We start from the raw sequence: 12,789 nt of genomic DNA, 5'->3' as shown, positions 1-12,789 counted from the left end.
AGTACAGTATATGGAGACTTGCAGCTTCATCAATATTTTGGGGAGATTTGATCTGACCGACTTCTCACCGAGTTTGAAGTCGGTACGGTCGTTGCTGAACATCTCCCACCAACATTCCGTTGCTTGTACGTACCTGTATAAGTGACAGTTAAACCCCTGATTCTTGATACTTTGCTTGAAGGTACTATGGGCTCCATTTTCATTCAAGCTTTCTAAATACAGTATTTGTACCGCGCACAGAGCCAAGAACACTCGTCTTTTCATTGAGTCACAACTCGCTCAAACTTTCTTCTTTCCTGCCTTGATCTCCTTACCCCCCCCCCCCCCCCTCTCTCTTCCTTCCTTCCTTGTATTTCTTGGAAAAAATTACACGATTGGAACTTTGCACAAAAACAAATTTCACCCACTTTTTTACTTGTAAAACGGTGATGTGACAATACAGTTAATTTAATTCTGATTCTGGATTCTGATTCTGCTTTATATTATACATCGAATGCTGGAGGAGTTAAAGGTCTACATGGCAGAAGGTTCAGTATCACTCTTGTGAGACTGTAACTTAACCTGGTGGATTTTCATGGCAGCTGTTTCAGCTTACGGCAGTTAGGTGGATCTCTAGGTCTGTAAAGTTCAGTAAAGTTCGGTAAAGTTCAGGCTAAAGACAGTGTAAGCACACCTTTAAGCTTTTATTAGACAAAGGAGAATGACTCAATCCGTGGCAACGAGGGAGGGAGGTGGTTCTGCGGCGGTGAGACGACTCAACAGCCTCTGGGACATCAGAGCGTCTTAAATGACTCAACCAACACCCCTGTAGTAATGCTGCGTTCACACGGGCAGATACAAAGATGCACAGCATATTTGTCGCTTTGTATCTTTTTATTTTTATTTATTTTTTATAATCGCTTTGTATCTTTATAGCTGAAGTTGAAGCCAGTTCATCTTATTTGTAGCTTTGTATCTTTTGCAGCAACTATACAAACTCGGATGCATCTTTGTATCTTCATGTACTTCAGGCTTACCTTGACAATGAATGGTAGACTGTATCTTTGCATCTCCCCGTGTGAAGGCACCATATCAGCCTCAGGATCATCTTCTAAGAAACACATCTTTATCTACCAAGCGTTTCAGAATGATTGACTTAACCAATCACACAGAGGAGATATCATCAGGCACCAGGGACTCCCACCAAAACCAAAATAATGAAACAAAACCACACAGACTAGAAAATACAGGAGAGGGGTTCCCTTCCGATCCAATTTTCCTCTAAGGCTAAGAGGGGCACAGAGAGGACACTGTGGCATGCTACACCTCCAGCATCTAGATTCCCCAGGCACCTTATTCAGGATCCTCTTTGTGGAGTTAGCTCTGCTTTTAACACCACATAACAATTTTCTCAGTAACAGACTGCAAGCTGTGCGGGTGAGCAGCACGACCACATCAACTGCACTCACCACCACTAACACCGGAGCACAGCAGCCAAGGGATGTGTGTTGTTGTTGAGCCCATTCTGGTACGCACTCTAGTCTACACCAATGACAACACCATCATTACCTATCTCAAAAACACTGATAACCACAAGCCATTCTTCGCGGCACTAACACTGTCCTCCACGCTCCTTACAGTCACGAGATGCTGCTACAACATATTGCTCTTTTTCTTTAGCCACGCACATGAAACTGTGATTTAGTACCTGCTGCTATTTTATGTAATTTGTACCTGATGCTCTGTTTTTCATTTCTTTATCCATGTTACTTTAACCATGCATGATACTGTGATTTTATGTACCTGCTGTTTTTTTCGTTATGTTGGATTAGTTTTCCATCTGCACAAAAAGCAGTAGCAGTAATTTCACAAAAAAGAGTTGTGCCTTCTGTAGTACCATCTATCCTTTGAAAACTTTACATCATACTTCTATTATAATGTGTACTCAACTGGACTTTAGGGCTGCAATTTTCATAGCGATGATATATTTTATCCCTCTCCAATTTAGTCGGTATGCCAATTTATTCCAGCCCACACATTTAGTGTGTTGTCACTGCTGTTGTATCCTACTCACCTGCCAGTGAGGAGCCCCTACCAGGAGGATGTAGAGCTTTTGTCATACTCCTCCCGACCAACAGGTGCGGTCCCAGCCCGTAGGAGTACATATAGTGACAAATATCATCCACCGCAGTGGATTCAAACCCACAACCTCCATGGCGGTGACCACTGTGCATGCACACTTTACTACTGCGCCACCCGAGCACCCACAAATTAAACAAATAAACAAACCTAATATTTTACACCTCTATCGTGTGCTGTGACAATACAGTTGATTCTGATTTGAATTCTTGTCCTACACACAGACAACCACTCAGCACTCATGGTTGTAGTGTGACTGTGAGGATAACCATTCTTGCCCCAATTTCAGCAAGACAAAACAAAGGATAATTGGTCCCACCTCACCTCAACAGCCCATTCCCATCAATAACCGCTGTACAATGACACTGGACAATAGACTGAGCTTCACCCATCACATTAATGACCCCCCCCCCCCCCCCCCCAAAAACATAGCCACCAAAGACTATTAGTTTATCTGCAAGCTTAAAGCACTCTATTCTCAAAGATACTGAACTGTCAGGTGCAGAAAGGCTTGCTTTGGGAAAAGCTTGATACCCACAGCCAGATCTGCCTTAGTCCTCATGAACAGGCCGAGTGTGTACTGTTGTGTGTTGCTATATGTGGTTATTGTTGTATTGCTGATGATGTGTGCTGCTGTGTGAACTGTTATCTGATATGCAGTGTAAGTGTTTTGGAAATGATTTTGGTGGACAATGAAGTCTAAAATACATGACAGAATCCCTGTAAAGCTTCCTTAAAGATGGAGTACCAGTAGTTTTGTATGTGTCTATAGAGTTAACATAACATAGACCCCCAGGTGTGGTTGGAATATTTCTTCCCTGTGTATAAGCTGAAAGCCTTTGACTCAAAGGCCCAATCGAAATACAGTGACAACACAATATCATCCCCTCCCCTAACAACCGCTCCGCCTTTATCATACAACAGCTGTGGGCGTGGCTTCAGTTCAGGTGGGTTAGGGTCACCACCCACCTGAAAACCAGGCATACTTAATGAACTGGTGTGTGTTGCCACATACAAACATAATGTGTACACTTTCTGTACACTTTTGAAAAAAATCTTTCTCCTAGTATAATCATAGTAGCTGATGATCATGTTTTAGAGGGGGGGGGGATAATGGCATTCCATCTTTAACCACTTAAATCCTATATATTTTGTTGAGTCCCCCAGGGGTCTATGCTAGGACCCCTCCTTGTATTCCTCTACCACAAAACTCTTTGCAACAACACACTCAGATCGGGTGAGCGATTGCTCCATGCGCGACCCGCCCCTCTAGACCAGAAAGCATGCTGGCTGGGCCAGGCTACACTTTTGGTGACTGAGCTAAAGATTTTGGATTATGGACTCAGTTGGCTCAGTTGCTGTTGTTTCCTGTCACAGGGTGGTGCACTATGAAGGGGGAGCAGTGATCATCCATGCCCGGTCTCTATGGAGACTGGAGACGCTACGGGTTGCGTAAGTACAGAAACACGCACGCACGCACGCACGCACGCACGCACGCACGCACGCACGCACGCACGCACGCACGCACGCACGCACGCGCACACACACACACATTGTATACAATTTCTGTTTTACATTCTTTCTTCTTGTGAATATATGCATTCCCTGACACCCTCTGGTAACTTATACATTTCTTATCCCTATGGTTTAGCACCTTACATGGATTCAGCCATACATTTTTAATAAGACTGGTGCTTTAATTCCTGTATAGATTTAAATATCCTTCTGTAGCTGCAGCGTTCGGTCAAGTTGACGGTATTGGGGCTGCAGTGAATTACCCCCACATGGCAGGCAGCTGAGGTTCAACTGGACCAAAAGAGTCACAGCTCATATGGCTATAGTTAGTGAAACTACTCGTTCCATTACCTGCAGCGTGTTGTTCTAGTTAGGTTAACGTCCTCTCGTGTACTGTTCCATATTCCATGCAGTGCTCAGAGTGCAAGACGTTAAAATAATTATTCAACTTTTAGCAGCCACACGTCATGTGGGTGCAAAGTAGTCACTTAGCAACAACGCCAGCCATAACCAGCACTTCCCACAAGCAATTGTTTGATACTGCGAGCTAAACAAAAGAGGTTACTGTGTGGTAGACACACACGCTACACACACACACACACACACACACACACACACACACACACACACACACACACACACACACACACACACACACACACCTGTGCTCCGCTGAGCACACTTTTCTAGTTTATTCATTATCTATTTGTTATTATTGAATTTGTTCTTTCTCTATTTGTCTGTCTGTCTGTCTGTCTGTCTGTCTGTCTGTCTGTCTGTCTGTCTGTCTGTCTGTCTGTCTGTCTGTCTGTCTGTCTGTCTTGTCTGTCTTGTCTGTCTGTCTGTCTGTCTGTCTGTCTGTCTGTCTGTCTGTCTGTCTGTCTGTCTGTCTGTCTGTCTGTCTGTCTGTCTGTCTGTCTGTCTGTCTGTCTGTCTGTCTGTCTGTCTTGTCTTGTCTTGTCTTGTCTTGTCTTGTCTTGTCTTGTCTTGTCTTGTCTTGTCTTGTCTTGTCTTGTCTTGTCTTGTCTTGTCTTGTCTTGTCTTGTCTTGTCTTGTCTTGTCTTGTCTTGTCTGTCTGTCTGTCTGTCTGTCTGTCTGTCTGTCTGTCTGTCTGTCTGTCTGTCTGTCTGTCTGTCTGTCTGTCTGTCTGTCTGTCTGTCTGTCTGTCTGTCTGTCTGTCTGTCTGTCTGTCTGTCTGTCTGTCTGTCTGTCTGTCTGTCTGTCTGTCTGTCTGTCTGTCTGTCTGTCTGTCTGTCTGTCTGTCTGTCTGTCTGTCTGTCTGTCTGTCTGTCTGTCTGTCTGTCTGTCTGTCTGTCTGTCTGTCTGTCTGTCTGTCTGTCTGTCTGTCTGTCTGTCTGTCTGTCTGTCTGTCTGTCTGTCTGTCTGTCTGTCTGTCTGTCTGTCTGTCTGTCTGTCTGTCTGTCTGTCTGTCTGTCTGTCTGTCTGTCTGTCTGTCTGTCTGTCTGTCTGTCTGTCTGTCTGTCTGTCTGTCTGTCTGTCTGTCTGTCTGTCTGTCTGTCTGTCTGTCTGTCTGTCTGTCTGTCTGTCTGTCTGTCTGTCTGTCTGTCTGTCTGTCTGTCTGTCTGTCTGTCTGTCTGTCTGTCTGTCTGTCTGTCTGTCTGTCTGTCTGTCTGTCTGTCTGTCTGTCTGTCTGTCTGTCTGTCTGTCTGTCTGTCTGTCTGTCTGTCTGTCTGTCTGTCTGTCTGTCTGTCTGTCTGTCTGTCTGTCTGTCTGTCTGTCTGTCTGTCTGTCTGTCTGTCTGTCTGTCTGTCTGTCTGTCTGTCTGTCTGTCTGTCTGTCTGTCTGTCTGTCTGTCTGTCTGTCTGTCTGTCTGTCTGTCTGTCTGTCTGTCTGTCTGTCTGTCTGTCTGTCTGTCTGTCTGTCTGTCTGTCTGTCTGTCTTTGTGTGTGTGTGTGTGTGTAGGTGGAGTGGAAGTCATACACGTTGGGGCCAGCCGTTCCGGCTCAGACATGTCACAACAGGGAAATACCTGAGCATGATGGAGGACAGGTCGCTGATACTGAAGGACAAGGAGAAGGCTGACGCCAAGTCTACAGCGTTCTGCTTCAGGTCCTCTAAGGTAGAATCCACTCCAGTGATTCTCAGCCTTTTGAATTTCAAGGCCTCCAGGTTTGATATGATCTAGGCTAGGGTCTCTGGGACCCCAGGGGCGGCGGTGGCTCAGGGGTAGAGTGGCTGGATGGTAACCGTAAGGTTGCCAGTTCGAACCCGGGCTCCCCCAGAGTGTCCTTGAGCAAGACACTGAACCCCTAATTGCTCCCGATGTGCTAGTTGGTGCCTTGCATGGTTTCCGCTGCCATTGGTGTATGAATGTGTGTGTGAATGTAATGCACAATCTCTGTAAATAGCCTTGGATAAAGGCGCTATATAAATGCACCATTTACTATATATACTGTAAATGCACCATTTACCAGTCCACTCTGTGTGTACTCTGAGGATTACAGACCCGTAAGGGTCCATTTGGACCCCGGCCTGGTGGTACCTGGACCTTACATTGAGAGCCTGCAATCTGCTAGAGATATGGACAAAACAACACAGAAAATGGTGGGATAAGTGCAGAGGCAGAATGAGAGAGAGAGAGAGAGAGAGAGAGAGAGAGAGAGAGATATGCTAGATACAGACTGAAATAATGGAAGGAATGTAAAAGGACAATAGAGGAAAAAGAGACTGAGACCAAGGTGAGATTTGGACTTAAAGATTTCGTGGTGCGACTGAGGTCAATAATAACATGACCGAACTGGCTGATTGACGGGTAAGCTGACAGACCGCCACAGCCGACAGGCTCAATAGCACTACTCTGACGACTCTCGCCCTGTGGTCAATTCGTTTTCATCTGAGCCAACCAGATGTGGCACAGGGTGACTGTTCGGTGTCAACGGTGGCAAATAGCGCCGCTGTGTCACACCGCCGACGGCTTATTCTCCACTGACTCGCACCAACAATAAACGTTATCTAAGGTCTGTAGAGTGTGAAAATAGGTTTAGAACCACTGAGTCCAGATTTTAACTGCAATTACTGTTGAATTAATTAGATTTAATTCATTTCAAAGCTGTTCTGATCTGCTTTAGCAACCAATTAAAAGACTATCACTATATCCATGTTGATTCCTATGGACCCGTAAGCGTAACACATATATGGCTGATAACATGGCTTACAAAATTAATAGTCGGATAGTTGACATTTGATTTAGGTGTCCCAGTTGGCAAGCACGAATGATATCATTTTTCCATTCAAGTTGGAATTTTTCATTCTTCCTTTTGCTATTATCTGTCTTCTACCTGTCTGCCCTTGAGCTGATGAAAGTCTGATATCAATCAGAAAATAAATCACTGGCAGCATTTATGGGGCAACAGTGACTCAGTTGATGCAGTAGAGCAGCGGTAGGTTTCTGGTTTGATCCCTGGCTCCTCCTAGTGTCACTGTGAGCACTGACGCTATAGTTGTGGGGCGGCGGTGGCTCAGGGGTAGAGTTTCCGGATGGTAACCGCAAGGTCGCCAGCTCGAACCCGGGCTCCCCCAGAGTTAGTGTCGAAGTGTCCTTGAGCAAGACACTGAACCCCTAATTGCTCCTGGTGTGCTGGTTGGTACCTTGCATGGTTTCCGCTGCCATCAGTGTATGAATGTGTGTGAATGGGTAATGCACAATCTATGTAAAGCGCCTTGGATAAAGGCGCTATATAAATGCACCATTTACCATTTTATAGTTGGTGCCTTGCATGGTCTCCGCAGTTGGTGCTGTAATGTGTATCTGCAGTGCAGTAAGCATGTGAATGGGTTAATCTGTACAACACAAACAAAGTTTGTGAATGGGTAAATATCCCGCCTAAATGTATAATGTGTGTGCGTTGTGAACCTGTAATGCATAAAAGCTTAATGTGTGTGAATGGGTGAATGTGAAGTACATTGTAAAGCACCTTTGAGTGGCCAGAGACACTTAGAAGGTTTATATATACAGCACTTGTGCGTAGAAGTCCCCTGTAGTCCATTTCAAGATGCGACACTTGCTCCAACGCCAGTGAAATGCACTTCACGTTGATTCATGATCAAGATGCAAGTCCTTTAAACCCCCGAACACTAATTTATATTCCATAATACCGCGGTGTCGCTTTCCAAAAAGAACCAATCTGCAAGCTGCTGCTGCGACACGTTGTTAGCTTGTGGATTGGTTGTTTTTGGCAAGCGGACGCGCTCGTTCGATGGGGCATAAATTAAGCTGTAATGTCTATTTTACATTTTCCCGTCCTCACCTGTCCGTCCCACGCTGTTTCTCTCCCCGTAGGAGAAGCTAGACTCTGGCCTGAAGAAGGAGGTGGACGGGATGGGGGTTCCTGATATCAAGTACGGCGACTCGCTGTGTTACATCCAACACGTGGACACCTGTCTGTGGCTCACATACCAGGCTGTGGACGCCAAGTGTGCTCGCATGGGTGGCGTTCAGAGGAAGGTAAGACTATACGATACACCAGGGCAAGACCCAAAAGAGAGATTAGAGAGTTAGCCCCGGACCAAAACTAGTGAAAATAGCAGATCTACAACACGTCGCTTCGCGCAGCGCTGCGAGCTTGTAGATCGGCTATTTTCCCTACTTCTTAACTCTTTTGCTGCCACCTTGTGGCCACAGATGGTAGGTAGCTTGTGACAACAGGATTTGATTACTACTTTTTCACATCCGGTTCCCCCGCTCGCAGACCTCCATTGTAAGAAACGTCTTATGTTAGCATTAGCTCAAGCTGTTTATCTTTCGACAGAAACGTTAAAGGTATATTCAGTGATTTCACTACATTCAAATATCACTTATTTTTTTTATTTTTTTGGATAATCCTCCCAACTATAGAGTGTGCTGACCATATAAAGAGTTCCTCCTTGTCCCCAGTGAGCCCCTGGGGTCAAAAACCCCTAGTTTCAGTTTAGGTGGCGGGTGGCAAAGCCTTCATCCAATCAGGATGAGAGGAGCCTTCCTCCAATCTTGATCGAGTGGGGGCGGGCCTTGGTGCACATGCTGTTGGCCTGTTGCACTTCCCCCCACTGTAGAGCGTGTGCATGTGCACATTTTGTTACCGTGGCAGACTGGGTGGTTTTCCAAATCACCCAAATCACTGAATGCTCCTTTAATATTTCAATCGCGATGCGATGAAGAATCGGATGGATGATCAAAACCACGGACAGCGCAGTAGTTTTCTGAGAAAACAGCCAAAGAAGATCGAATGTGTCCTTGCGGTTTTGTAATTAAATGTTCTTCATGAGGGGTGGGTATAGCTGGGTGTCTATACTGTATCCCCAGGTATTGCACTAATATTGCCCATGCACTTCCCCCCAATGAAGAGGACACTATGTGCAAAATGTACAGTGACTAAAACAATTGTCCAAAGGATTGGAGACTGAGTGATTACTGTGCTGTGTTCCAGGCCATCATGCACCACGAGGGGCACATGGACGATGGACTGACGCTGTCTCGATCCCAGCACGAGGAGAGTCGTACCGCCCGCGTCATACGCAGCACTGTCTTCCTGTTCAACCGCTTTATCAGGTGATTTATTATATATACGCACACACGCACACACACACACACACACACACACACACACACACACACACACACACACACACACACACACACACACACACACACACACACACACACACACACACACACACTTATTGCGGCTCTGTACCCATTATGATGAATGATATGCCCTAAATTACTATTCCAATTACTATTTAAATGAATATTTTAATGACAATTTAAATTCCACTTAGCTCAGATTAATGGAACAGCAGCAGTTCAATAGTGCTTGTATAAAGTGAGACGGAGATGAGTTAATCCTCCCCCATACCTCAATTATGTGGACAAGTACACAAGTTGCAAACTTTAAACCAGGGGTAGGCAACCTCAGGCATGGGTGCCAACGTTGGCACAGGGGAGGGTGGTCACTGGCACACTGGCGTAAGTGTGTGAAATGAAGTCCCCTCACATCTATATATAAATTACACCCTGCACATAATTCTACATTCACTCAAACTCTGTCTGTGTGAAAGAAAATAGGCCATATAAAAAGGTTAAATGTACAGCCTATGGACAATCAAAATCAGATGGAAATATTACATTTTTATGTGGTGACATAATTAAACTTTATGTTGATACAGCACACTGATTATCAAGAAAATGAAAACATGGCACTTCATGTCAAAAAGGTTGCCGACCCTTGCTTTAAACCATACTCAAAGGCCAACTTTGTTTTTTAGTTTGTAATGATAATAATTAAAAGATGAGTGTTCATTCATGTATTGCTTTCTATCGTTATAGGCTAGCGATCTTGCACCGCATGTTAGTCCTTCCCAAACCTTGCCTGTATTTAAATCACGTTGCCTGTATTTAAATCACGTTGCCTGTATTTAAATCAACTGCATTGTCTTTATGTTGCCCTTTTTTGAGGGCCCCTCCTATACAGATTTTGAACCCACACGTCTCAATATTTGCCATTGACAATAAAGGAGAAATTAGGTCAAATGTCCGCCAAATATGACGTAAATTTGTGGCAACAGGCAACAGGCATTATGATTGGCCAGTATGAGATGATGATGATGATGATGATGATGTACGATGATACGAGCGCCCCTCACTTCACACGGGTGTGATTTTTATTATGTATTGTTGTTTTGCTCTTGGTATTTTAGTTTTTTGATACCACGTGTATCACTTTGGTTCAATGCTGTAGCTTTACAGTATGTGCTTTATAAATGAAGTGGAATGGATTAGAACCTCTGCTCTGCTTTACATCTAGACGTATTTCCGTCCTTCTGTCACTGTCAGGGGTCTGGACACGCTCAGCAAAAAAGGAAAGACATCAACCCTCGATCTGCCAATCGAATCAGTCAGCCTGAGCCTGCAGGATCTGATTGGCTACTTCCAGCCCCCCGACGAGCACCTGGAGCACGAGGACAAGCAGAACCGACTGAGAGCTCTGAAGAACCGACAGAACCTCTTCCAGGAGGAGGTGTGTGTGTGTGTGTGTGTGTGTGTGTGTGTGTGTGTGTGTGTGTGTGTGTGTGTGTGTGTGTGTGTGTGTGTGTGTGTGTGTGTGTGTGTGTGTGTGTGTGTGTGTGTGTGTGTGTGTGTGTGTGTGTGTGTGTGTGTGTGTTAGTTACTTTATATAGCTTTGTGCGTCTAGGTCTTGTAAGCCGTTGGTTCTCAACCAACGGCTAAATTAGTTAAAACTCATTCCGGGCCAGATGTATTTCTGGCTGCGTTTAGCCACTGACAAGCTTTTTTTGGTATTTGCGTACCTTTTGCGTACCTGCGTCACAGAATATTCATCTTCACTACGATCGCATCCCCGACCGTTCATATTGATGGATGACACGTACGAATATCTTAGTGCATTCATAAGTATTCCTATGAAGGCGTCGTTCATTCTGTTCTGTTGTCTGTTGTAAGAGATATATTATCTCTCTCATCTCTCCCAACAATTTCCCCCCTCCATATCTCTCTTCTATTTCGTTCTTCTCTCTTCTGTCTTAATTCTCTTCTCTCTCCACCCCCCCCTTTCTCCTCTCTCTCTCTCTCTCTCTCTCTCTCTCTCTCTCTCTCTCTCTCTCTCTCTCTCTCTCTCTCTCAGGGGATGATCAGCTTGGTATTAGAATGTATCGATCGTCTTCATGTGTACAGCAGTGCGGCTCATTTCGCTGACGTTGCTGGAAAAGAGGCCGGCGAAGCCTGGAAGTCTATCCTCAACTCATTATATGAGCTGCTGGGTGAGGAGAGAGCATTGCACGCACGCACGCACAGACAAACACACACACACACACACACACACACACACACACACACACACACACACACACACACACACACACACACCTTTGTGTTTTGATTAATTGATTGACCTCTCAATTGACAAACACGCAAAATAAACATGTACATGTTAAATAAAGACACACCCAGCCCCTATTTCAGTGGAAAATTACATGTTCAATATACCATTTCATGAGGTTGTTAAGTCTGGTTTTCTCTGTTTTGTTGGCATTGCTCACAGCCAGCTTAAATGAATGTGAACATTCTTGTGACTGCTGGTTGGCAACTTAGGCAGGCTAATGGTGCCTTGTTGTCTCTGGTGAATACAACAGACAATCAGATGCACACACACCAACACAAAATTACACAGAGCAACACCGCACGCACGCACGCACGCACGCACGCACGCACGCACGCACGCACGTACAGATCAGTATGCACGTTGTGTCTTAACGGAGGGCACAGACAACACAGGTTGGTATCCTGCGGTTCCCACCAGGCGCTGCCACAGGCATAGCTGTGTTTATCTTCAGAGAGAGAGAGAGATGAGATGAGAGAGAGAGAGATGTCTTTGTATTGTTCCTGTCGGGGTTGTTTTGGGGTAAATTTATACCCTACTAAGCCTACTTGATCATAACGGTGTCACACAAAAGTATCAAAGCTACTGTACCCGTACAGTAGCTTAACAAACGGATAGGAAATCAGAGAAACTCAACAAGCATATTGCCATTTGTCGCAAAAACAAAGTATAGTGCCCCTGGGCCACAGTGCAATACATAAAAACAGCCAATTAAAACAAAACGATAATAACAACAAAGCAATGAAAACATATATGACAATAAGAGCAGCAAATGTAAAACTTAAGAGAAAAGTATTGCGTGTTGGCAGGGCTGCTTTAAGGGTAGTGCGAATGGTGCCGTCGCACCGGGCCTCGCGCCTTGCCCCTCCCTTTTTAATAGGCTTATAAATGTTAACAATCACTTTCCATCTCAGACCTAATAATATCTATAGTTTTGCTTACATGTTGATATATTTCACATTTAGTAGTAGGCTTATTCGCTGACAATGCGTGTCTGCGTCCTAAAATCTAGTTTTGCTTACATGATCATATTTCACATTAGCCTCACTGACATTGCGTGTCTGCGTCATCTATCAAGCACATTACGTGGTGGTCCAGTGGATGGTGTGCGACTGTGCGTAGGGTGGTGTGGTGGTGGGAAAGTTGAAAGACACAAAGTCGAGTCGTAGAGAAAAAAAATCACACCCGTGTGAACTGAGTGGTGCAAGGTCTTATATAGCCTGATCAGCTGTGGTCTGACTTAATGTCAGTGACCATAGTAACC

The 12,789-nt window shown here is 45.0% G+C and overlaps 1 protein-coding gene across 1 annotated transcript in view; it reads left to right on the top strand.

The window, feature by feature from the left end:
• ryr2a (ryanodine receptor 2a (cardiac)) overlaps positions 1–12,789 on the top strand; it is a gene marked incomplete at its 5' end in the record, with an annotated part of 316,463 nt that overhangs the window by 128,100 nt on the left and 175,574 nt on the right. Inside the window, 7 exons of the mRNA XM_079492228.1 lie at positions 3,496–3,570; positions 5,557–5,713; positions 7,934–8,098; positions 9,060–9,181; positions 10,466–10,649; positions 11,271–11,406; positions 12,604–12,629. Of these exons, the coding sequence (XP_079348354.1) occupies positions 3,496–3,570; positions 5,557–5,713; positions 7,934–8,098; positions 9,060–9,181; positions 10,466–10,649; positions 11,271–11,406; positions 12,604–12,629 (865 nt within the window). The remainder of the gene's footprint in view (positions 1–3,495; positions 3,571–5,556; positions 5,714–7,933; positions 8,099–9,059; positions 9,182–10,465; positions 10,650–11,270; positions 11,407–12,603; positions 12,630–12,789) is intronic.

The sequence above is a fragment of the Electrona antarctica genome (genome assembly GCF_951216825.1).
Source record: "Electrona antarctica genome assembly, chromosome: 22".
Classification (NCBI taxonomy): domain Eukaryota; kingdom Metazoa; phylum Chordata; class Actinopteri; order Myctophiformes; family Myctophidae; genus Electrona; species Electrona antarctica.
This window is presented reverse-complemented; position numbering and strand designations above follow the sequence as displayed.